General features: G+C 41.4%; 2 protein-coding genes across 4 annotated transcripts; both read left to right on the top strand.

Annotated features, from left to right (window-relative positions):
- Positions 1-470: 470 nt before the first annotated feature.
- UBE2D1 (ubiquitin conjugating enzyme E2 D1) lies at positions 471-17,170 on the top strand. 2 transcript variants are annotated; one of them, XM_035330137.1, is made up of 7 exons: positions 471-613; positions 8,136-8,199; positions 8,293-8,324; positions 11,081-11,158; positions 11,448-11,553; positions 13,790-13,883; positions 15,451-17,170. In XM_035330137.1, exons 1-7 carry the CDS (start codon positions 590-592, stop codon positions 15,494-15,496), a joined length of 444 nt encoding a protein of 147 aa, XP_035186028.1. In that variant the 5' UTR covers positions 471-589; the 3' UTR covers positions 15,497-17,170. The 2 variants fall into 2 exon arrangements, with proteins under 2 accessions (XP_035186028.1, XP_035186029.1); XM_035330138.1 differs by lacking the exon at positions 15,451-17,170 and adding an exon at positions 14,065-14,359 and having other exon boundaries at positions 13,790-13,913.
- A 725-nt stretch (positions 17,171-17,895) lies between these two features.
- On the top strand, positions 17,896-24,531 carry TFAM (transcription factor A, mitochondrial). Of its 2 annotated transcripts, none has more exons than XM_035330351.1 (7): positions 17,896-17,999; positions 18,098-18,234; positions 18,984-19,054; positions 20,368-20,517; positions 21,297-21,392; positions 22,555-22,611; positions 23,577-24,531. In XM_035330351.1, the coding sequence occupies exons 1-7, from the start codon at positions 17,932-17,934 to the stop codon at positions 23,793-23,795; spliced, it is 798 nt and encodes a 265-aa protein (XP_035186242.1). In that variant the 5' UTR covers positions 17,896-17,931; the 3' UTR covers positions 23,796-24,531. The 2 variants fall into 2 exon arrangements, with proteins under 2 accessions (XP_035186242.1, XP_035186241.1); XM_035330350.1 differs by having other exon boundaries at positions 17,917-17,999; positions 18,095-18,234.
- Positions 24,532-24,790: the final 259 nt, after the last annotated feature.

Consider the following 24,790-nt stretch of genomic DNA (forward strand, 5'->3'; position numbering starts at 1 on the left):
AACGCCTTTTCATAGAACTATTAAGGTTGCAAAAGACTTCTAAGATCACCTGGTCTAGTCATTCCCCTACTACCACTGTCACCCACTAAGCCATGTACCTAAGCACCACATCCAACCTTTCCTCGAACACCGATAGGGATGGTGATGCCACTGCTTCCCTGGGCAACCCGTTCCAATGCCTGACTGCTCTTTCTGAGAAGAAACATCTTATTTCTAACCTAAACCTCCCCTAGCGCAACTTGAGGCCATTCCCTCTAGTCCTATTGCTAGTTATCTGGGAGAAGAGGCCGACCCACGGCTTCCTTTCAGGTAGCTGGAGAGAGCAATGAGGTCCCCCCTGAGCCTCCTCTTCCCCAGAAGAACGCCCATGGGCTTCCCAGTCAGCATTCAGTAGGCACCACCAGAGCCCTCCCCCCTCCAGGACTACATTTCCCAGCGCGCCCCGCGAGGGCGGACACAAAGAGCCCCCCCCCCCCTCGCCCCTCCCTCCGCGGCGCGCGCCGATGCCGTTCCCCGCCCGCTCCGCCCCGGCCGAGCTCCCCCCCCCCGCCGCAGCCGTTACCGCCGCCGCCGCCGCCCCGGTCCCCTCATGGCGCTGAAGCGGATACAGAAAGTGAGTGGGGACGGGGACGGGGGGCGACGGGAGGCCGCCGGTCCCCGCTCGGTCCCCGCTCGGTCCCCTCAGGAGCCCGGCTTCCCCTCCTCAGCCGTACCCTTCCGCCCTGAGGAGGAGGGGGTGGGGGGTGAGGGGGGCTGCTGACGGTTTGGAAAATGTTTTTATTTTTATTTTTATTTTATTTTATTTTTAACAGAAATTTTCGGTTAACGCTGGGGTGTGCCCTCTGTGGTGAAAGGGTGCCGCTGTGGGCTCCCACCAGAAGCTGGTGGTCGGGTCTCACGCTGCAGATCTTGTCAACAGGGGAGGGTTTTGTCGCTGAATGCCGAATATGTAACAAATACATGCCACGATATTTGAGTGTTAGACCAAATGTACCGCGCTGACCGTCAGCGAGCACGGTGATTTCTCTCTGACAGTGAGTTCTGTCCTGCTTCTACATATTGTGGGGATTATTCCTTTTTTTTTTCTTGTCTTTTTCACTTCTCACCTTCTCTCTGAGAATCTCCTGACCCTTGTGTTAGGTTTGTTCTGCATACCTTCTTTCCTCTTCCTTTTCTTTCTTTCTTTCTTCCTTTTCTTTCTTTTCTCTCCTTTTCTTCAAATTTGTTAAGGTGAGTAAAGAAAGTGGGGAGTCTGGTAGTTTTCTGGCATTTTTGAGGTGGAAAAGCCTCCTTTAGTGGCGTCCATACGTATTGGAAAACCACAGCTTTCTTTACTGTGGTGTTTTCAAACTTCATGTTCAATAGCTGTGAAACCTATCCTGAAGTTAGCGTTTTGCATACTGTTAGCCTTATTGGATTCTTTCTCTGTTCTCTGCAAGTCAAGAAAGGCCGGCTTCAAGTATAAGATTTCCAGATTGTGCAATAGGTTTTATCTGAAACATGAAGAAATTCTGGAGTGGGAGCTACCAGAAGAGTTGAGATTAGTTTCAGTACTGGCTACCTCTTCTAGTTTCCTGCAGAAAAGACTGTTACTGTTTTATTATTATCTTCCCTAATTGCTATCTGCTGCCTTTCCAGGGTAAGAAATAATTACTGCTAGAGGGATTTGTCCAGCAGCCAGGCTCCAAAGCAGTATCATAACGAGCCACTTGCTGTGGAAGAAGAAAGTGTCAAGGAAGTTATTGCAAATGGAAGATAAAAACGAAGGGGAAAAGTTTGAAAAGACAACATATCTTGATGTCAGTGTAGTACGTAGAGCTTTCCTTAACATAATGAAACGGGGGAAAACTAACGGAGTAGGTAAGTTTTTATGAAGGTTTATTCATCCCATCCAGCTCCCAGATGTTTCAGACAGGCTATAAAGGTTGATAGCAATGTCGTATCACGAGGTTAGGAGGCGATAAGATCTGGAGTAGAGGAAACGCTGTGAGGATTTTATAGTTTGAGAAAGTGCCTAGGGGACCTCTTTGGAGAACAAAGCACTGTCAGAAAACACAATGGTATTGCTTGGGAACTTGTCGGGCTGGACATAGTGCCTCTGGTTAAGCCTGGGTGGTTTTAGAGTGGCTCAGAACTGTGCTTTAACACAGCTGAAGGAATTTGGTGACAAGCTTGTTCACAATAATTTTGGTAGCTTGTGTGGTCAGAATGAAAGCACCTACAGAGGAAGCACAGCTGTAACGTGTATTTTGTCCCGTGCCAGCTGGGACTCCGGTTTCTAAATAGTGTTGTCGTTGTGATCGTGTTGTTTCATCTTTTATTTCGTTGGTCTGCCTTGAGGGGCTCCTCAAAGGACAAGCTGCAGCCTTCAGGACTCTGCGCTAATAATGGAAGGATGCGTTGTGCTTGGGAGCTTTAAAAACAAATACAAAAAAAAAAAAAATAAGCAAGTAAAAAACCAACAAATAAGCTGATCATCCAAGTGTGTTCAGCTTAGCGCTGAGGGTGGAAGAGAGCAGTGAGGACGTGAAGCCCTGCTCTGTAAGCATAGAGGTCAGTACTAACTCGATGACAAATTCATCTCGGAGTTCTTTGGAAGGATGGGGGATTCTTGCTTGTTTTAAGCGGAGGGTCTGGATTAGTTGAACTTGCCGATGCTTTGCTGTATCATGAAGGAGAGGCAGTTGTGCTTCTAGGCTGTCAAAAACTTCAGTCTGTGCTCTGTATGTGATGTAGAACACAAGTTCCTTGGGGCAGGAGCTGCTTCCCTGTAGTCTGCGACGCAGCGATGAAAGAATAACCCGCTATTTTGTGGATGTTGTAAAATCCAGATGTTGCAGATTCTGAAGGGAAATAGCGCAGGTTTTAGCTGGGGAGGGCCATTCTGCAAAGAAATCTTTATTATTACTACCCTAGGATACTGAGACACCGCGGCTTTTGTGCCAAGTAGAAAATAATTCAGGCAGTTGTGTTAGGGACGTATCGAATGGGTCAGTTCTGCCCATCAGTCCCGTGCAGGGTCATTTTTCTGTGATTCCTGTTGCAAATACTCTGTTTACTTACCTAATTGGGAGTTTGTTATCCTGTCAGTTCAGTCTTACAGCTGGGGAGATGGTTTTCATCATAAATCCTGTACTTTTGGATGCTCCTCTAGCATTAATGAGCTGCTGATGTTTCTTATGCCTGTTAATGGCTCAGACTATTTTGAAATCTTTACAAAACCAGTATTCACTTGCTCTCGTTACCAGCATAAAAATAAATTGGACTTTTTTTGGGTAGAAGAGATTTCGAAGGCAGCCGCCACGTATTTTCTGACACATTTGAAGACTGGTTTAAAAATAGCCGTTGTTTTTAATCTTGTCAGTGCATAGTGCTGGATTGTTTTTCTCGCACAGCTCAGTGAGAATGGAAGCATTCAAACACTGAAATTTACCATTCAGCTATATGTTTGTTTGTTTCAGCGTGCTTCATACATGCGCAGTCTAACAGGACATACCAACTCCAGTTTTATGTTGAGAATAACTGCGGTTGATTAAATTAACTCAAGTGCAAATGTTATCAGTGATTGTGGTTTAGGTTCTGACTTTCTGTAGGGGGTCATAAACATGCTAAGGAAACTTTTTCAGTTCTGTAATACAAATTATTTTAGTTTGCGTCCAAAACATTAGCTGTGAAATCACAGCAACATATTTTGTATCAAACAGTGTATAAAACCAGATAGATACTCAATTACTAAAACTGAACTTTATAGTGAGACATGATGATAAATGTTTTACATTTCCTAAACTTAGGAAGAAAAGAGAATCTGTTAACTAGCCAAAGTCTTAGCAGTGCTCTAGCTGCTTTTTGGACAGATGGTTCCAATCACCATTAATAGAGGAGCAGCAGTGAATATGTTGACTTGATAGAAAGTACAGTGCTTTTTGTGCAAGAAATGAGGAGCATAGCTGGCAAATTTAAAAACCTCTATTTTAAAAAATGGTGTGGAAAAGGGCTCTGGTTGTGGTTTCATGTATTTAAAGAACTAAAATAGCTTTTAGTGATGCTGCCTGCAGTTTATTTCTGTCTTCTGATAGCCTGCAGACTTTTTTTTTGGACTCTTAAAAACTGCAACAGCGGAGAGACTTCTTTTTATTATTATTTATTTATTGGTAGTCCTGCTTACACCCTTTGAGTGTCCGTAAGTACTATACTTAGAATATTTACCTCCCTGTTGTCAACATATCCTTTTCAATCTTATTCTCCTAGCTTTCTAGGAGAGAATCCCTGTCTCCTAGTGAAGGACAGAACTGCTAAACTGGCCTCCCAGTCTTCACCAGCTTTATGATTTCTGAAATATATTCTGTAATGTACTTCATCAGTGAGTGCTAGTCTGCATGTTCAGACACATTTCCAGCTTACGCAGTTGATTGTGGTATGTGTCTTACATCTGTTAAACTTGATTTTTAAATCTTTGTCTCATGCTGTCCGTGAGTCCATGCGTTCTAGACAGCGTGTGGTGCAAAGAGAGGTGATAATTTGGAGGCTTTGCTGTGTCCATCCGCAGTAACTGCTGGCTAACGTTTCTAACACTGTGCCACTCTTCCTTTATTAGCTTCACCCGGTCATGGATCCTGCCTGCTTCAGTGCTCTGCTGCTGTTCTCTGGTTTTAAACAGAAGTAGTTTGCTGTTACACCTGTTAATTGCAACCAGCCGGAGGTATAGAATTAACCATGTCTACTAGGTAACATTTTTCAGTGTTTGAGAGGATTAGAAGGGTTATTCCTTGCAGAGTCCACAGCTTAGCTGTTTACTTTATACAAGTTTATTATGGCTGCACTGGGACAAAGCGTGGCACGCGTTGAGCTCCTGATGGATGCTTTTGTGCCGTGACATTCACCACTGTTTGAAATAACTAATACTTCTGCTTGCAGCTCTTGCAGACAAAACTTTTTTTTCATTGTCTTTCAGAAGATGTTGCCCTGGTATATGCTGTAACTTGCAGAGTTGAGTTTCCCTTTTGAAAAGGGATCCGCACCACTTTGAGTTACAAATCCACTTTTTTTTTTCTAGCATACGTGCATCAAAGTCTTGCACCAGCATTTTCTGTACCGCTGACTAAAAATATCCGTGCAGACAAGGCCTTGAGGCAAGCAGACCTGCAACATGCTGCAGTGTTTTATAATCCATAAAACATGGACAAAACTGCCAGAACCAACTCACTTAGAATTACAGAAGAATCTTTAGTGTTGACTGTCTGTAGCCAGCCTTCCGTGCAGTTCTTCTGTGCTTCTTGATGAGGTTTCAGCACGTTGTGCTTAGTAGCTCTTTGGACTTCTCGGGCTTCTTTTGAAGAGCATCTTTGCTGCTTTGTGTTCTTATATTCAATATCTCATTCTTTTGCAACTGTATAGAGTCAAATCAGTTTTTGTACCCGTGTTTGTTCCAGGGAACCATCGCAGCTCTTCTGTGGTGTTCAGCTCTGGATGCTGTCAAGTCAGCGTGACTTGTGAGGGATATCTCCTTACAGCATTGCAGGAGGTGTAGCAAAGATCGAAGCCTAAATCATACAGCTCTCCAGATAATTTTGCTTTGAATGCCAAGCTTGAACAGCATAATTAACAGTACAAAGCAAAATACTTCTTTGATTTTTATCACAGCTTGATCTGAGCTGCTATATGTAAAGGCTCAAACTGTTACTGTCAAATTCGATTTTCAAAGTTTGGTCACGTTACTATTTGTACTTTCAAAGCCTATTGGCTTTCGTACTCTATTTCTTATGAATGGGAGTATGAATGCAGCCTGAATTGGCTGCAGAAGCCTTCTTAGTATATCTGTGACCATTGCTCTCATTTAGTGAACGAGGCTGAAGAAAGGCTTCTCTTCACCACTACTGGGGAAATACTAATGACAGGACTGGCCTCATCAAGCTGGTCTCGTCAAGCTGTGATTAAAAATGTGGTTTTATTGGGGACAAATTTCAGTGCCTTTAGCCTCAACACATGGCAGGTGTGTGCCTGAGGAGCCTTTCCCAGTTCTTAGCACTTCGGAAGTACTTATGTACATATGAATGAAAATCAATTTGTATGGTTTTGGGGATGTTAAGATCTCAAGGAAAGCATCGCACAAATGGAAGTACTGCTACAGACTTGTGACTCCAAAATTGCTTGTCCAGCAGCTGTGACGGTGGGTCACACGTGTAAGGAAACGTGTACATATTTTAGAGTCTCTGGAGTAAGCTACATGTTTTTCCCCATCATTACCTTTAATTTAGTAGTCAGACATAATTGCTCTAAAACGTGATTTTTAGGTTCTGAGTTCTCTGCTTCAGCCAACAGTCTCGTGTAGATGACTTTGGTACTGTCCATACAAAACTTCATCTTCTCTTACTAGATCTTGAGCTGCGAGTTAGTGCAGACAGTGGCTGGAACCGTTCTGCTGCTGGCTGAGTCTCGTGATTCCTGGAAATTTGAGACTTGTTGACTTCTTGTGCTGGCAGTGACTGGGCTTTGCATAGGTCACACTTCTCTGTATTGCTCCCTTACTGAAACTTGAATCCGCAGATCCAAAAGGGGACTAAAAGGCAAAAGCAAAATCCTTTACAAGTACAGTGCAAGTCTAGCCTGGAGCGTTGTTTCTGGAGCGGCGTAGAGTTTCACCAACGGGATAAAGCTGGGTTGGCGAGTCACACGAGCTAGCGACTGGAGCTATTTCAGTAGAGCAAAGAGCCCTCATGTTTTCAGTCACACAGCTGAAGGCATGCCTTAGCAGAGCAGTGATGTTACTGCTTACTCAGAGGTGGTTGGATATTTGTGGTGCTGCCCTTCCTTGGACCTGCAGCCAAGAGCTGACCTCCAAGAAGTGTGCCTGAGTTTGGGTGCTAGGCACCTTGTCCATGGTGAAGTGGGCGTCTCGGGGAGGGCACTGCACGAGTTGAAATGCTTGCTGGCTGGTGTAAACGGATAAATATATCACAGCAGTTGGAAGTGCGGAGTTGTAACCTTCACCTTGTGCATAAAGCCTGATCATACTACATACACAAATTTTACACGACTTAAAGTTTGTTCTGGCTTACACGTTGAGTTTTTTAAATTGTTTTCTTAACTAAGGATTTTTTGGGTGGAAGTTGGGGGAGGTTTTCTGAGTGGACTGTAAGTCTTTAAGCTAAACTTAAGGAGATTCTTGGAGACCTTCTCATGTTTGTTAAATGTTCTTGGTAATTCGTTGAGTGACTTAGGAACAGTGACTTAGGCCACACTATTTAAATTGAAGTATTTACACATGCTCGTTAGACTTAGAGCAGCATGGTTCATATCAGCTTGGAACTGGAAAAAGTACATAACTTGTTCTTCAAGTAGTAAAACTTCAGATATCAAAACCTGTGTATTGAATTAAACAAGGAAAATGAACCTGCATTAATGCCTGGCTTGTTTTGTGTTTGATGTAGTGTTGATGACATAAATGAAAAGCTGGGTATCTGTAATTTAAATAATTTGGGCCTGTTTAAACTTCGTTAAAATAAATCAGTTGACGTGCAAAAGTTTCTCTGCATGCTTCTCTTAAACTTCAACTTTTTCCAGGTTTTTCTAGTAGTCGCTTTTGAAAGAAAGCATGTAGAAAATCAAATCAAGGTACGTTCAGTAAGGTGTATAGCTGGTAATTTCCTTTTGTTCTCTAGTTCACTTAGGATCCTTTGCTTTCCTGTATCACCTTTAGGCAGTCTGCAAGCATTTTATGAGCTGGTTTAACTCAGCTAATGGATATAGATGAGCCCAATACACGAACCTTTTATAAAATCAGAAGCTAAAGGAATAGATGAGCACAAATTTCTAAATTAAGCAGTTAGTTTACAGGGAAATCAATAAACCCTTTTTTCTTGATTTCTTTCTGCCTCTACTTCAGTAGATCCAGTGTATTATGAACTTGGTTATAACTCTCATATGCTTTCAGATGTTAATCTGCATAATATTGCCTTCAGCTGCAAACCTACCAGGAAGGAATCTTTCCATTATCAATGGGCACTTTGCATTTTGATTTTTTAAAAAATATTACAGATCTATTCAATAAATTTTTTTGTTTTCACTTTTGAAGCGATGCTGCTCTGGGGTGTGTATGTTCATGTAGATACATTTCAAATATTTGTGTTTCCTTCCAGGAGCTAAGTGACCTGCAGCGAGACCCGCCGGCCCACTGTTCTGCTGGACCTGTTGGAGATGACTGTAAGCTCTTCATAGCACCTTGCCACGGCTGACCTTTTCTGGTTAAGGAAAAGCTTAGAAAATCTCTAATCATTTTATCGTTTTGATTTGCAGTGTTTCATTGGCAAGCAACTATTATGGGACCTGTAAGTATAATAGTTTGTTCCCTTTAGAAAGTAGACGTGTTTCCTTTTTTGTTACAGAAGGATTCATTTGGGTGTCTCTTAACGTGGTAGTTAAATTCAGCTGTGCTATGTACAGATTAAAGATTTGGGGTCTGCATTGTTGTTTATAGTAGTCTGGCACTCATTTCTTCTTTAACTGTTCAAAAAAAATCTGTAGTCTTCTTCCTAAAATTTCAGTTGACTGATGAAGCATCCCTAATGTTTGAATTGGTGATGTGGGCTGCAAACTCAAGAGCTTGCTTTTCAGAGATCATCATTTCAGTTCTGAAAGAGAAATAGTTGAAGTAATCCTATGTTAAAGTTGTGAACTGTAAACAAGAGTGGTGTTGCATAACATGATTTGGGGGCTTTTAGAACTTAGTTGGGGGCTGTGATGTGGCTCTGGCAGAAGCTGATGGCTTTTGGGAACTGTAGTCCCCATTTGTGGGTACTTTTGGTTTGTGTGAGAAAGGCCTTTTTTGGGTTGAGTGAGATTGCTAAAGATGTGATTTATGACTCTTGAAGGACATGACATAAGAAAGGGCAATATATATTAAGAACAGAACATTCTGAAGGAAAATTGGAAAGGGTTTCAGCAAAAAGAATGAAGAACAACGTGACCTGAGGGAAGGGGTGTTATAAATACCACGGCAAGGAGCTTGTATTTCTAGTGTTTTCATTTTGGACTTGGTAATTTTGAAAGAAGAGCTTCTGGTTCAGATACTGAGCTGAAAATTTGAGACACTACTTAATCCCATGAGATGCAGCATCACACGGTGGAGAAAAGTGAAATTGTGACTAATTTGAGACTATTTCTGCATTTCCATCACAGCTGCTCTGGAGAAGTAAAAGACCAGTTACTAGATTGTCAGGGATATGATGGAGTTTGTGGTGATGCAGCAGCCATTTGAATTATTGTGACAAGCTTTTCTATAGGATACTCGTACTTATGCCATTGTTCTTTGGCAGCTGTGCGCCTTCGCATACAAAGTCATTCTGCTCTTGCCCTTCTGCACTGCCTGAAGATGAAAGGCAAAACAGCAAAGAATATCAAAGAATATAGAGTTAGGAAAAGCTTGTGCTGATTGCCACCAGTAATGTCTCTGTTCTAAATGACTTTGACCTTAGCAAGGGAAACACTAGCACATAAATCCCAACTGACATTCTTTTTTTTCCAGCTCACAATTTGCCTTTCATACCTTGTAGTGGAAAATAGTCTTTTCTTCCCTTCAGGTTCCTCAGATTTCTCTAGTTAAGGATAACAGCGAGCATCTCTTGCCAGCCCTTCTCAGCCATAACCATCAATGAGAAAAGCCACACTATCAGCACTTTTGCCTTGATAACATACCTTTGTCTCAGTAACATAAGGAAATAGGGGTGCACATCCTGTCCATCTTCTGATGGGCTGAGGGAAGCACAGGACAAAAGCTTTCCTTTGGAGCTCACTTCCTATATGTGGAAGTAGGGTAACCTCTTCTCCTGTCTGCACATCATCAGTTTGATGTGCCTTACCCACCAACCGCTGTGTGACTTCACTTCGCCTTCTCCTTGGCGCTGAACTTGTTTGATCTTCAGCTTATTTTAACTTGGAAAAGTCCATTTACTATGCATGCAAGCAGTCATTTCAAACCTCAGTGGCCATCTTCTCTGATGTTACCTAGTGCTGGCTTCTTAGCAATACCGTATATAACCTGCCTTATGTTGCAACACTGTCTGCATTTTGAGTGTATAAGACAACATTTCATAGGAGACCATTTGTGACTTCTTCAATTCATCTCTAAAACTACATTTTTTGCTACTTTCGAAGGTAACTGTTTTATCTAAAAAAACTCCTGCATTTATTCCCATAAGAAAACCCCAAACTTCTCCTGCAGCTTTGCTGAGACTGAATTCCTGTCTTGCTGTTTTAAACTTCTTGAGTAACGAGAGAGATTTTTCTTCTCCTTCCCTTAATTTGAACTTGAAACGCTGCTCTGTCATTTAGCTTCAAGACTTTTTTCCCCACTTTTCTAGTAAATAAAAATGAAAGATTTCTTCAACAGCTGACTGCAACAAAGTTATTTCTATCTATTAACTGTGTGCAACCTGGACGTAAACCTGTGCACATGTTCTCTAACAAAATGCATGTTCACAGATTTGTACAGGTCACAAAGATGTTGTGTGTTTTAAAACTCCCTGATGTCATCATGATCACCTGAATTAAGTTGGAAAATCCTACTCTTTGCCTCTGCAAAGAGAAACCACTTCTTAAGGTAAGTATATTTGTAGCTTAACAATGGAGGAAGATCCCCAATGTAGCAGAGCAGCTGTGGTGTTGTATGGAGACAGGATTTGGAAGACCTGCTCTTGGTTCCCTTGGTGCCATGGAGCTGAGCTTCCAGGAGTGCTTCACAGCCCAGATACTGAGGAGGGAGCTAGTTTGGAGCTGATGGATCAGCAGTTTTGTAGCTCCACCAGTCAAACGCTGCTCCCCTCCTTCCCCTCCCCGAGAAGGGCAGCACTCAGTAGCCGCCTTGTGCTACTGCAGTAGTAGCCACGGCTGGCTCTACTGTAGCGTCGCTGGCCAGTGGGAGGGTTCGGTATCCTCAGTACACTATGGGCTGTGTACTGGGGATAAAAAAAAAAAAAAAGAGTTTTCTAAGTCACTCATCCATTTGGGAGGTTCTCTGCATTCAGAAGAGAAGCTCCACAATAACTGAAATATATTAAGGGGTTCTGTTTCTTTTGTTTTTTTCCAGCCTGATAGTGCATATCAAGGGGGAGTATTTTTTCTCACTGTACACTTTCCAACAGACTATCCTTTCAAACCACCAAAGGTAAGTCCTTTGTCTTCAAACTTACACAATTTTTACATCAAAGCTGTGTCTATATTTTAGCTGTCTGGGGCTTTCTTTTGGGAGTTGAAACCAGAAGGGACAATGATAGGGTACATAGGGGATGAACTGAGTCCTAAAACTGGGTGATAGGATGAGAGGTAGTACAGTACACTGTGTTGGATATGGCAGATCGAATATGACTGGAAATGAAGGGACAATGTGAAGGATTCCAAATGTAAAAAAGTTTCATGTTACTTGCTATTTTTTAATATTTTTTTTTAAATTCCAGATTGCTTTTACAACAAAAATCTATCATCCAAACATAAACAGTAATGGGAGTATTTGTCTTGATATCCTGAGATCTCAGTGGTCACCAGCTCTGACTGTATCTAAAGGTAAAGTCACAGATATGCTAATGGATTTATGAATGTGCATACATTACCATGTGTTTTTTTTGGGTGTTACTACATTGTCCAAGGGTGCCAGTGAGAACTCATTTATCCTGCATGTTGCAGCACTGGTAATTCCATTGGAATCCTTGTTACCATCCAAGATCTTGCACAGTTTATTTGGAGTGTCGCATGACATCATACATTATCTGCATGGCAAGGAAATGTTTTTAACCAAATTGGGTGAGATAAAAAATGTCCAATTAGGCTGAAGTGCAGCTTCTGTATTATGACTGACTGTGGGCAGAACTGAAGAGAAACTTCTGAACAGAGCTGCAAAACCAAATGAATTTGTATGTAAGTGGAAAACCCCAATACTGACACATAGGGAGGCCTCTTGGATTGCTTGTGATTGCCTGAGCATGCTTATGTAGGCTAAGATCTTAATTATACTTTATTCAATTTCAATATAAGTTGCTCTGGCTTGGATTCCTCTGTAAGATGAATTTTAAAACCTAACTTTTCTAAGTCATCAGTAAAAACTCCTTAATAAAATACTCTAATCTTGTAGTTAAATTTTTCTCAAATTTGAACACTTGATGTTTGGAACATTGTGGTTACGGTTAATTAGTTCTTTTGTAGGAATTTTGTGTCACTTCAAAAGCTGCTTAAAATGTGGTTGCAGTTTTTTCTCACCAACATTCAAAATGCTCAGCCATGATCTTAGTCAAATTACAGAAAGTTCTCATGTTGCTCAAAAGATTAAACAGTATCACATCTTGCTTATGTTTTTGAAAGCTCTCTAAACCATGTATCTGCTTTAGAACAGTGTCATTGCATTTGGTGTATGAGCAAGGAAAACTTTGTTAGTCTTTGTCCCATGGAAATTGCGTTATGCAGGTGCAGTTGTTATATGCAACTGGAAAAGCAACTTCTGCTCATGCATACCAACCATATGCAGTAATTTCAGTAGCTAAATAAAATACAGTTTTAAAGGTGTTTTCTCATGTAGCTGTTGAAGACATGAATTACTATAGCGTGTAGCTCATACCAGCTTTCCACAGAAATTGCTTGTTGTACTGCTGAGCAAAAATTGGTTCCTAGTTATTCAGAATGTATTTAGTTGGCACCTAGATCTTGTTTACCAGTTGGTATTTATCTGGTATCTGAGTTTTCAGATCTTTAGCACTTTTCTGAAAGTGTGTTTACTCTTTTTGAGTGTTCCTTCAGCTCTAAAGAAGAGCAGCCTGCAGGTCTTGTGTGATTTGACTTGACCCACATATAGATTTTGTGTTTCTTAAACTGGAAATCAGCTCAGTGGCTCATGGAAGAAATTTCTCGTTTACAGTTCTTGTTTTAGTGGATCAAAGGATGACGTCGTACTGATAGGACCTCTGGTGTCACTGAGTGTTGTAACCTGATTTTCCAATGTTACTGGTGTATTTGGCACCTAATGAAGTGAAGTATGTCAGTATGAAGCTTGCTACTGCTGTAAATATGTGCTAGTCCCAGCTTTTTTTGTAACAAGACAAAGCAAGGGAAAAAAATCATATTCTACAGCAGATTCTTACTGTAGCATCAAATTCCCTTTCACAACCTATTGTGAATTGTTGGAGTGCTTTTGGTATCCATGTTAGTTCTGAGTTTAAAATTGAAGTTACCTAAAATATGTGTGCTGAAAGTGTTAGAAAAATCAAATGTCCCCAGATAGATACCAGGAATCAAAACTAGAATCATAAGTGAGTACCTGCATATAAACCTGATAAAGTGCTTCCCCAAATGGAAGTGTCACATGTATCAAATCAAGTGAAATGAAGGAGAGAATAACAGTCAGCACAGAAATGGAGAAGGACGTCCACAAATCCAGTGTTACATGGTAGCGTAATATTAATGACAATTTAAAATAATTGAAGATGTAAGGGCTTTGATTGAACATCGATATGTACCTACGTACTCTGTAGTTTAATTTTCATAGGTCAAAACGTGAGAAAGAGATAATTACCAGAGGTATAAGTGCATGGACTGTGAGTTCTCTAGGCTGTTATCAGGTGTTGTTTAATGCCTACCTAGAAAAATGGTGCTGTATTAACACTTCTGAGCAAAGCTGCTGTCCAAAACCTTAATACTGGTAAGCATTCTCTTTCTAGTCTTCCTTTTTCCACTTTCTGTGTACTGGAATATATTAAAGGATTGTAGAAATGAAGTGATCTACCTTGTTTAATCTAGTATCTCTTTTATTTAGTTTTATTGTCCATATGCTCCTTACTTTGTGATCCTAATCCAGATGATCCTTTAGTACCGGATATTGCACAGATCTACAAGTCAGACAAGGAAAAGTGAGTATGAAATAGTTGTGCGTATTTCTGTGTGTGGTACTTGCAGATAGTGATTGGCTATACAACTTTTTACCTTATTTTTTTTTTTAAAAAAAAACTCTTTACATAGATTTCTACTGTATAGAGGATTAGATATTTAAATCTTGAAAATATTCTATTGGTAGAATGGCAAGCAGAAGCCTGTAGGGGTACATAACAGGATATTTAGTTTTATGCAAATAAGTACAAAAATATACATTTCTGCTGTGTGTTAGTATTTATTTTTCATTACAGAAAAAAAAAAAAAAGAATTATTAAGAATTATTTGTTGTCACAGCTTCATGAAGATTTGAGTAGTGCTTTTATGTTCAGGACTGGATAGAAAAGGAGTGAGACAGAAGTCACATTGAAGTTTAAGGCCTAGTATTCTTTGCTAGAGTGAGAATTATTAAAATGTTTTTTTTCTGACAGTTCAAAGTCTGATACAATCAAATCATGTAAGCCACTTTTGAAATGCTTGAACTGCGGCTTGTTCTGCAAAGCAGATTGTTCTCAAGTTGAGGATGTTGTGCTTCAGCTTCTGCCCACTTGTGTCTCTGGTTTTATCCATCCACTTAGTAGTATTTTCAGCCTCCTGTTTGTAAAGGAAGTGAACAAGGGATATTTCTCCATCTCCACAACTTGAAATTGAATCATTGTAACAGAAAGTAGGAGAACATTAAATTCTTGACTATAGCTCTGTCTCTTTATGCTTTTCACCCACTGAATTTTTACCATCCTGTTAGATTTAGGAAGTGAATAGTGGGGCTGGTTACCCCTGAGTGTATAACTGAAAATCCAAAGACTTGAATGAGAACATATTCTTAAGAGCAAAATAAGTTAGTACAGGAGTTGGTATATTGATCTTGAGAAGTGATTTTAAAAACAACTTGCCAGCGTTTCCTCTGGAGGACACAGAAAAGAAGTGAATCTAGTCTGAGGAGTAGAATGTTAGCAAGTTCAAGGACCAGAGGCAAAGTTTCTGACTCTCCAGGGACACTTCCCTCTGGGAGTGCTTCATACCAGAAGGAAAAGACCTGACACTTAAAATCTAATCAGAAATGCTTTTCAGGAAATTTTCCTTTCAATTTCTGGAATGTAGGTGGAAGGGTAGAATGGAGGATAACATCGCTGTGCCTTCCATCCGCACCCTTTCCAATGCCAGTTAATGATGCTGAATTTTATGTAACTTTAAATGTGTGAACTTTGTTAGACTTTTAATAGCACACACATTTGGGAATAACTGGCAACAAACTCCTGTTAATGTACAACTCAGGGAACCGGTTGTGAAATGCAAGCTAAGTATGCACAACGATACTCATTTTAGTACAAACCTGTAAGATTGGTTTTGAGTTTGAGTCTAAATAGCTTTGATAGGTAACCCTAACTGAACACATAGTGCGTATGTTTCTTGGTTCTTAGACGTTTTAACTTTTAGTCGATGCGAAGAGATTAAAAGCTCAATAATGTCTGTATGAAGTAAATATGTGGCCGCTGTCCATGCATCACTAACAGCTCTTCACTCAATGCCTTCTTTCTGCACGTACAGATACAACAGACACGCAAGAGAATGGACACAGAAATATGCAATGTAAACTTGTGAAGACTTTTTCATATACCACAGAGTACTGTAAATTCTAGTTTTTTTTCAAACTTAGAAGGAAATGGAGCACAGTTTACTGTTTCAATGTACCATAATGCCCTTGAATTTTTTATTTTTTTCACCCATGTAAGTGTGTTTCTGGAGCAAGGGAAAACAACCTTCCAAAAGTAACCTTAGGACTGTGATAAGAATATTTATCCTCTTTGTATGCTTTGCAGAAGACATTTATTATGGTTTTTAAGAGTTGGACATCTGCATCCTCAAACTGTAAGATCCATAATGCAGTTGTAAAGCAACCAAATTATTTTTGCTGGAAAAAAGTAGCTGTTTTTACGTGATAAATACTGTATGTGTGTCCTTAAGATATGTTGTCCGTTTCATAAGTGTGTTCAAATTTCATTTTGTTAGTTCACTTATATAATATGTATTTTTATTGTATAGACTAAATATATTTTATTTGCCATGTAAGTCATTTCATTTTAGACTTACTTTCTTGTGCACAGTATTGACAAGATACAACTGCTAGTAATGAAAATAATTGGGATATCCTGCCCGTTAGGATGTCCTAATGACTGACTGCAGATTTCTTAAAACCTAAAATGATCTTTGCACTGTAATTCTTTGTACGCTGATTATGGAGAAACACTTGTTTTTTGATTCTGTTGCATACTTGACTTAATTTTATTGCAATGTGAACTAATTGCACTGCTATGTAGAAAGATATGTAACCTTTTTGTTGCTATTCACAACTGATTTTTGACATGTGGGCAACATAACACTCAGACCTTTTACAAATCTAAATGTAGCCTTTTCCATATAAATAAAATGCATTTTCTACTATGTCTTGGCTGTTTTTTAAAATCATGCATATCCTTAAAGTGCTTGTTCTAACATTAGGGATTCCAAATACGAAGTGTGCATGTGTGTTGTAGACAAAGGAGATGAAGCCATGCATCAGATACTACTTAGATCTGTGTCGCAATTAACTTTTATGCGAGATTTCAGCCTAATTTCCTTAGCATGTTATGCCCACTGCTTTATGTAGGGTTGCAACCTTTTTAATTGCCTACTACATGCATATTAATGTATGGAGGAAATACCACAGGTGCTTGAACATCAACTGTGCCAGTTAAGGGGGCCTGTTTGCAATATCAAAACGTCACAGTTAACTTCTCACGCTTGAAGCTAATTTAACCCATCAGCTGTTACTTGAGTATGCACACACAGAACCAGTGGTGCTGGCGAGGGGCAATCCTTTCTGCCAAACTAGATGCAAGCCAGAACAGCTCCAAGGGCCTATTGTAAGTTCTTCTCCAGTATCTGACAGCAGAAAAGTGACTGGTCTTCTGCTCTGTGCCTTGCACATGAAACAAAAGTGACTTGCAGTTGGGAAAGCTGATGTCATAAAATAGCTCTGCAAGATGACAAAAATGGTTTTTACTCATTTGTAATGAACGCTAAAGTGGAATTTGGGGTGTGGGAGGGAAAGCACGCCCTGGCCCTAACGGCCTAAGTTGGTCTCATGCAGGTAAATGTTACTTCAGTGCTGATTTTATCTGACATATCAATGAATTCTGAAATGAAGGTTTGGCGGAGGCTGGCTCTGTTAGTTTTTAAATATCTGTTCACTTTAGACTGTAACCTGAAGAAATGGTTTGGTTTGTTATTAAAATGAGTGCTTTGGTATACTTGCTCTAGGCTGCTGTAGTGCGGCTGGCAGACGTGGTGGTAGAAACCTTGGAGCACGCTGTGATGATCGAAGAGCTTTTATTTCTGTTAGATGAGTAGAAATATGCTTGCAGAAGTGATCTTAGTGTTTTCAGTACCTATACTGAGCCATGCGGCAGTTTGACATGCATCTCTCACCACCCCCTGTCCGCTGTGCTGAGCTGTAAACCTGGGGCTGTTTGAAAAGGGGTGTACTGCAACTGCTGCTCCTGTACGAACGGCTTTCCATCACCCTGCAGGATAAGCAAGATGAGCGCCTCTCATTTGTGTCTCCACCTTCAGATTATTTTTCAAAGGCAGTGTGTGATAAAATACAGCTTGGTTAAAGCCACCTTTCCCTATTCCTTCCTTCGGCACTCCGGGCTCGTTTAACCATCCTGCCCCCTCCCTGCATCCCTCTTCCCCCCGCCTCCAGCTGCTGCAGCGCCCCGGAGGTGGTTCGCTCCCCCTGCCCCTCTCATTTCTCCCCTTAATTTCCCATCGCCATTAATTGCCCTTTCCCCCTTCCCTCCTCCCTGGCCTCCGCGGCGGGGGGGCGTGGCCTCCTCGGCGGGGGGGCGTGGCCTCCTGGGGGGCGTGGCCTCCGCGGCGGGGGTCACCTTGGCGACGGGCGCGCGCGGCGAGGAGGGCCTTTCCGGAAGCCCCGCCCCCCGCGCCTCACGGCGGCGCCGTCCCGTGGTGCCCCGCGCGGGCCGAGCCATGGCGGCGGCGCTGGCGGCTCTGGGCCGGGCCGCGGGGCTGGCGGCGGGCCCCGGGCGGCTCCTCAGGTGCGGCGGGACCGGGACGGGGGAGGGGAAGGGGCCGAGGGGGGCTCGGCGGCCTCCCGGTGGCCGCTAACCGCTAACCGCCGCTCCGTTGCTAGCAGGGCCTGCGGCGCCACCTGCGCGGCCGAGGGGGGCCTGGCGCGGCGGCTGAGCTCGGCGGAGCGCCCGAAGCGGCCGCTCACGGCCTATTTCCGCTTCGTCAGCGAGCGGCAGGGCCCGCTCCGCCGGCAGCACCCAGGTACGGAAATGAGAAGGTGTTACTTCTCGGATAGAGCAGTCGGGCGTTGGGACGGGGTGCCCAGGGAGGTGGTGGGGTCACCGTTCCCGGGGCTGTTCAGGGAGAGGGTGGACCTGGGGACGTGGCTCAGTGGTGACAGTGGTGGTAGGGGGTGGCTGGACCAGGTGAGCTTGGAGAGTTTTTCCCCAACCTTAACGTTTCTATGATCTAAGTCAGCTTACATTCAACAGCTTAGCTGTGCTTTTCCCTTGTTGAGGTGACCGAGCTTTACGTTTGCGGTGGGACAGAGGAAGATCCACGTGTTTCTTTTCTAATGAAGAAGAGGGAAATCCTGGAAAGGATTTTTCAAGAAAAGAAACACTTCTTTTCTTTTCGTGCCCACCTCAAATTCACATCTAACTGGAAAAATCAAATGAGTTGGTGGCATTCAGCTAAAGAACAAAACGATCCCAAGTCACTGCGATTTTGTTTGTGGGAGAAAGATGATATTCAGCAGAAGGTTAAAGAAAAATATCATAGCTGAAGGGCTTTATTTTAATAAAGGTTAGGTAAGTTTGTTGTACGAGGTGGTTGAGATCACTATACTTGCTTTAAAGAACCTGGCAGGCTCTTTAGCCAAAAGTTGGGAACTACAGGAGAAAGATACTAGTGACAGCCGGCTTCAGGAAAATGGAAGAAACTTACTGAAAATACAGTGTTGATCTTAACTTTCTTGCTTTCTCATTTCTCATTTCTATATATTTATACAGAAATGAGTAATACGGACCTGGTTAAAAAGTTGGCAGGTGATTGGAGGGAGTTGCCAGCATCGCAGAAGCAGGTAAGTTTGTATCTTGTTTCATGAGTCGTAATTATACATGGGTGCATACATATATAATAAGGTAAGAATTGTAAAATTCTACATGTTCAGTGCATAAGTTAGGAGAGACCTGAACTAATTGCTGATGAAAGGACCAACCTTTTACCTGATGAGATGCAAATCAGAGACATGATTTTCAGGTAACTTCCTTAGAGTCTTACTTAGTTGACTTACTTTTTGTTATAGGTAGCTGAGTTTCATTAAGAGTGACAATTGCAAGGTAGTGTAAAAGACCTCTCCAAATACTAATCACTACTGTAATTGCAAGGTAGTGTAAAAGACCTCTCCAAATACTAATCACTACTGTAACTGCCAGTTATAGGAAATTAACGGCTGTTCTTCCTTGATTGCAGTTAGCAATGAGTTCCAGTCAGGAACTGATGGCAGTTAGTTCATTTTCTGCCTAAACAAGCAATACCTTTTGTTATTAGTATCTGGGTGCTCTTATATCCTAGCATCTTAGTGCTCTTAGGGCCTTTCTGGACTTCTGTCTCTGTGTGCCTTAGTGTAACTTGTGTCTTTTTGTTTGTATGTCTGAAATGGAGAAGTGGATGGTGCCTTTTCAGATCCACATGTATACTTGGTAGCCTGGCTCAGCCCCACGTGGTGCTGTAGTACCAAGGCCGTGACTGTATGATGCTTCTGTACCCCGCACTGGTGGTTCTAGGAACATGTTTGGCAGCCAGAGCATGTGTGTGCTGCAATGGGATGTAGCTGAAGAGCAATCATTTCAACTGAGATGCAGCTTTTCCTTCTTGCGTGGAAGATTATTATTGCATCGAGCTGCAACTGAAGATCTGTCGGGTGCCTTGTTATCAGATAAACTAAGATAATTCAAGGGGTGGAGCCAGCTTTTACATCTGTATTCTTCTCAATCCATTCCACTAATCGAACAGGTCTGATACTTCAGTCTAAAAATCTTAGTTACTTTTTAATTAGCAGGTTAGAAGTGTTAGCTCGTGTAATGTTCAAGCGCAGGGACCTGAGAAAGCAAGGAGGTGGCAGGGAGGGGTTAGAAGGGATTGCTACAGAAGAGGAATACCAGACAGTGCTGGTTACTGAAGCTCAGCAGGAACTGTAGTTTTGACAGAAGTACCTTTCTTACCTAGTTGTAAGTGCTTGTATTTTATTTGTAATGTTGCATTGATTAATTGGGCTATGTCGGAATGAGTGTTTCAGAAGGCTGTTTCCCTTTTCTAGTAGTTTTAAAGGCACCACACTTAGCTGAATGAAAACATCTGGGTAAGGCTGATGATTGTGTGTTTGTCTTGTAGGTTTATGAGGAAGCCAGAAAGGCAGACTGGCGAATATATGAAGAGCAGTTGGCTGCATATAAAGCACAGCTAACTCCAGCCCAGGCTGCGGCTTTGAAAGAAGAAAGGAGGAAACGACTGGCGAAAAGAAGATCGTTCAGGAAAAAGAGAGTCAGTATCTTCAAGTCTATGTTTCTGTTCTCTCTAGGAAACTGAAATGTATCTGTTTATTCATTTCTGTGAATTAAGCTGCTTGGGTGATGCTTCCCTAAGTGACAAAAGTAAAATGAATGTGGACCTTAGAGGAAGGTTTTAATCCAAATGATTCCTGCACCACAAGGAATTTAACTGCCATACCTAATACCTAAGAGGTGGTAACTTGTAGAACCCCAGCTATAGTGGGAGTGTGTTAAGGCTAGAGAAAATGGTAAGTGTAAATGCTCCCCTAACCTGCTGCGCTGCCTCACTGTGACCCATGCAGACAAAGCATTCTGACACAAACTAGTTCTTTTTCCTTGGGAATCCACTGATTCTGTCCCACAGTTAGCAATCTGCCCTCCTCTCTGCAAGCATACAGAATTTCACACCAGTAACTACAGCTGTATGAAGATAAAAGAAAACCTCTCATCGCGACTTTCTTGCTGAGTGGAATTTAGTAACAATCTTTGGTTTCTAGAAGACTTTGCTGAAGTAAGAGTCAGTTCAAAAGCGTTTTTCCTCTTACATCTGTGAAAAATCAAGCTTTTAACTTTTCTTAATTTGTCATCAGACGTGACAAGTGATGTAAATAACAAATTACCTTGATACACGGTCCAGTTTATAGATCACAAAGTCACTAAAATTTGAGCTTCATTATTTTTTGTGTGCAAAATATCAATATAAATGCTAAGTTTAGTTTGGAAAAAATGTATGCAGGATAGATTGACTAACTCTTCTTGTTGTTTTTAAAGGAATTGACTGTGCTTGGAAAACCTAAGAGACCTCGTAGCGGCTTTAACATTTTTGTATCAGAAAATTTTCAAAAAAGTGTGGGAATTTCACCTGCGGTAAGCCAGCAACATTTCTTAAAACAAACAAAGTGTGTGTGTGTGTGTATAGCAATATATATATAGTTATAAGTGCCTTAACAGACTATGATATTCAGAAAGCCTGTCTTGGATTCTGTGGCTTTCAAAGTAATGTTCAACACTTCAGTATCTACGTTGTGCTTAACTTAAATGCTTTTGGTTTTTAGGCTGTAGTGATCTGGCAGTGCTGCTGATGGTACATCCTATATAACCTGCTTTGTGGATGTACAAACTTAATTACTTGCTGTATCCCGTGCACTTAGTGCTTACAGACTCCATGCCTCCTTTTTGTAAGGAGAGAACTCTTCTTTTTGATTTAGACATCTGTTAATTTTTCACATGGTGACAGTGGTCTGCTACCAGTTCTCCAGTATCGTACTTCTGGCACGATCAGTGTTACAAGACATGGAAGAGTTCTCAGCCAAGTTGCAGATTCCACGCTAAGCTGCATTTTGGGGTGATTTAAGTTGTGCCGATGGATTAGTGCACGTGATGCACTGGAGACCTCCCCTATGTGCCCAATACTCACCTTGCCCTGTGCATTTAATCACCTGGGAAGTGGTGATAATGTAGTGTCATGGAAAGATCCAATGGGACTCATTTGCAAAAACGCCTTGCGGTGTTAATTAAGGCCGGTTTAATTAGGATGTCGGTATGTTTAGCAGCAAGTAAATCAGGAGGAGGGAAATTGTTGCATTCCTCACTTTTCTGTCTACAAGGGCAGGTATCCTCATTCAGCTGAGGCCCAGTCTGACACACAAATGCTCCTGAAGTGACGCAGTTTCTGCAGACATGGTTAATACCTACGTGGGCTTGTCTTAAGTTGGGCTTGGCTTATGTTAAGCCAATATGCAGGGTCAGATGTAGTCATGTCGCCATAAATAATTCATCTGTTTGATCTGCTTGCTTTTGCTGCAGGCTGAGTAACTTTGTGCTTCTATTATCTGTAAAAGTGTCTCAGATGATGCCCAGCAAGTTGTCAAACCCTGTCATTTATTATTTACCTAGGTTAAGTAGTATTAAACCTACATGAGTTCCTGCTTTTTTTACATTGGTTTATACCTGGCTTTCATCTGTAAAGCTCTGCGGTCTGTCTAGTGTTAAAATAATACCAATGTATTGTGTATTTAATATCCTGTAGGCAAAGCTGAAGCAGTTATTCGAAACGTGGCAAAATCTGCCCAGTTCTGAAAAACAGGTATGTTTGCGGCTTTGGATGAGGCTCTGATCTAACTGGAAAATGGCGAATTTTAGTCAATAAATCGTTACAAAACCTTGAGTTAGGTATAACACTGACAATTATCCACCAGTGTTATACTAATATAATAGTGACAGATAATATAGAGGAAACTACCCTGAGATCTTATTTACGTGTCTTGAAAAAGATAGTCATTACTTTTATTCCAGTAATGACCATTTATTTAACAGTGTTGATGAAATGTGAGTGGGATAGGCTGGAAGTTCGGTATGCCTGGAAATGGAAGGTGAATGGGATCAAGGGAGGGAGGTGGAATAATTTGCAACAATTAGATTTTTTTTTTTCTGATAATATATAATATTTATAAATGCCAGCATAGTAAAAATGATTTTTGCATGTCATTTATTAACTTTGGTTGTGCTGGGGGCAGTATTCACAATGTATTTGAAATGCAAATTTGCAGGTAGGTATTTGAAAAACGGAGGAGTGCTATACCAATAATAAATCTCTGCATTTTTGAATTATTCTGTACAGTCTGTCCTTTCTCCTAAGGCCCTTCTTCCAGATTGTTTTGAATGTGTGCTTAGAACATATGTGAGGTTCATATTCTTTCTGCGGGGAAAAAAAAAAAGATGCAAAAAAACCCTGTTCTTGTTCCTTACATAAGCCTGCTCTCTTAACTTAGTAATCAAATAAAACACCTTAGAAGTAACAGCAAATGAACTTCCTCTTTGGGAATTGCCATGTGTTCACATCCCCAAGATTCATGGGTGGGATTTTGTGGTTTTGTTCAAGTTTGGTGCTTTTTTTTTTTTGGAATTTGCTGGAGGTGAAAGTTGGATGCCTGGGATGCACATGGCATAGGTCTTGTAATAAGTTGCCATTGTAGCAAAGAGGAAGATGTGTCCTGGCAGTTACCCAGACACAGCCCTTTCCACAACTGCAGAGGTGTGCTTGTCTTCCAGCCATACCTGCAGCTTGCTGAAGATGATAAGGTTCGGTATGAAAATGAAATTAAGTCCTGGGAAGCAAAAATGGCTGAACTTGGACGTCAAGACCTGATACGTTCCAAAGAACAGCAGCCAAAAAAGAAGACTCCTGAAACCGCGCAGGAAGCTGACCGAGCCAAAGCTCCACTACGTGGAAAGAAGGCAATATTAAAGTTGAAAAAATCAGAAGAATAAAATAGTTAAGTATTTTATATTTAATCCCCTTTGGCTGTCATGTCTCTATCCTGCTGTGTTAATGCTGTGGTCAGCATTAGCACTTAAGTTTGGAAAACCCATAAAGGGCCCGCAGAGAAGTTGAGAAGGAAAAGTTGAAAAGGAAGGTGATCAGGTAAGAGAGAATTTGGTGTTTCTTGGAACTGACTGAAATAATCACTGCAGGTGCAACCTGAGTTGTGTAACAGTAATCGGTTAATCAAGCTGTGAATAGTGGTACTCACTGACATTAGCAGAGCTCTCCTGTAATGGTAGATACACAATAGCTTTTATAAGGTTTTTTATGAAAGCAAGAATATTCTACAATGTTACCATCTTCTGTAAATAAGAGCTGAAATCTGAGTAAACACTGCTGTTTTTTAATTCCCTCCATGGTATTGGTAGAGACTTTATTCCATCTGTGGTATTAGTAGAGAAGGGAAGTGTTCAACCTTTCAAGAAAAGGCATAAGATATGTAAAATACTAACTTTTATGCATCGACCTTTTTGTACGTATCTGTCTGTGTATACCACTTACGTTGCATTTAATTAAAGACCGTAAGAGTTTTGTATAAACATACCTATATTGGAGTGTTTTTTTTCCTCTGGCTTTGTTGGGACGCAAACACCTTTGCTATCCTACTGTGGTATTTGGGACAGCCTGCAAGGAAAACATGTACACTTTGGTTTGGGATGTAATAAATACGGACTTTTTAAAGAGCTGCTTGGCTTTTATCTTTCCTGGGGCCTCTCTGAGTGAAAGCCTTGTAGGTACTGTGGAGAATGTGTGCGTATCGAAGGAAGACGAGATTTTTTTCAGTAGCGTGTTAGGTTTTGTTCAGCCAGAGAGAACTTGCAAACAGCACGTTGTTTACCGAGGGGGAGAGAGGTTATGCGGAGTCCCTGTTTATTATAAATCCCTAGCGGCTGGTGTGCCTGACGCGTTGCTTTCCCCCGGGCGGGAGAACCGAACCTCG

The sequence above is a fragment of the Oxyura jamaicensis genome, chromosome 6 (assembly GCF_011077185.1).
Source record: "Oxyura jamaicensis isolate SHBP4307 breed ruddy duck chromosome 6, BPBGC_Ojam_1.0, whole genome shotgun sequence".
Taxonomy (NCBI): domain Eukaryota; kingdom Metazoa; phylum Chordata; class Aves; order Anseriformes; family Anatidae; genus Oxyura; species Oxyura jamaicensis.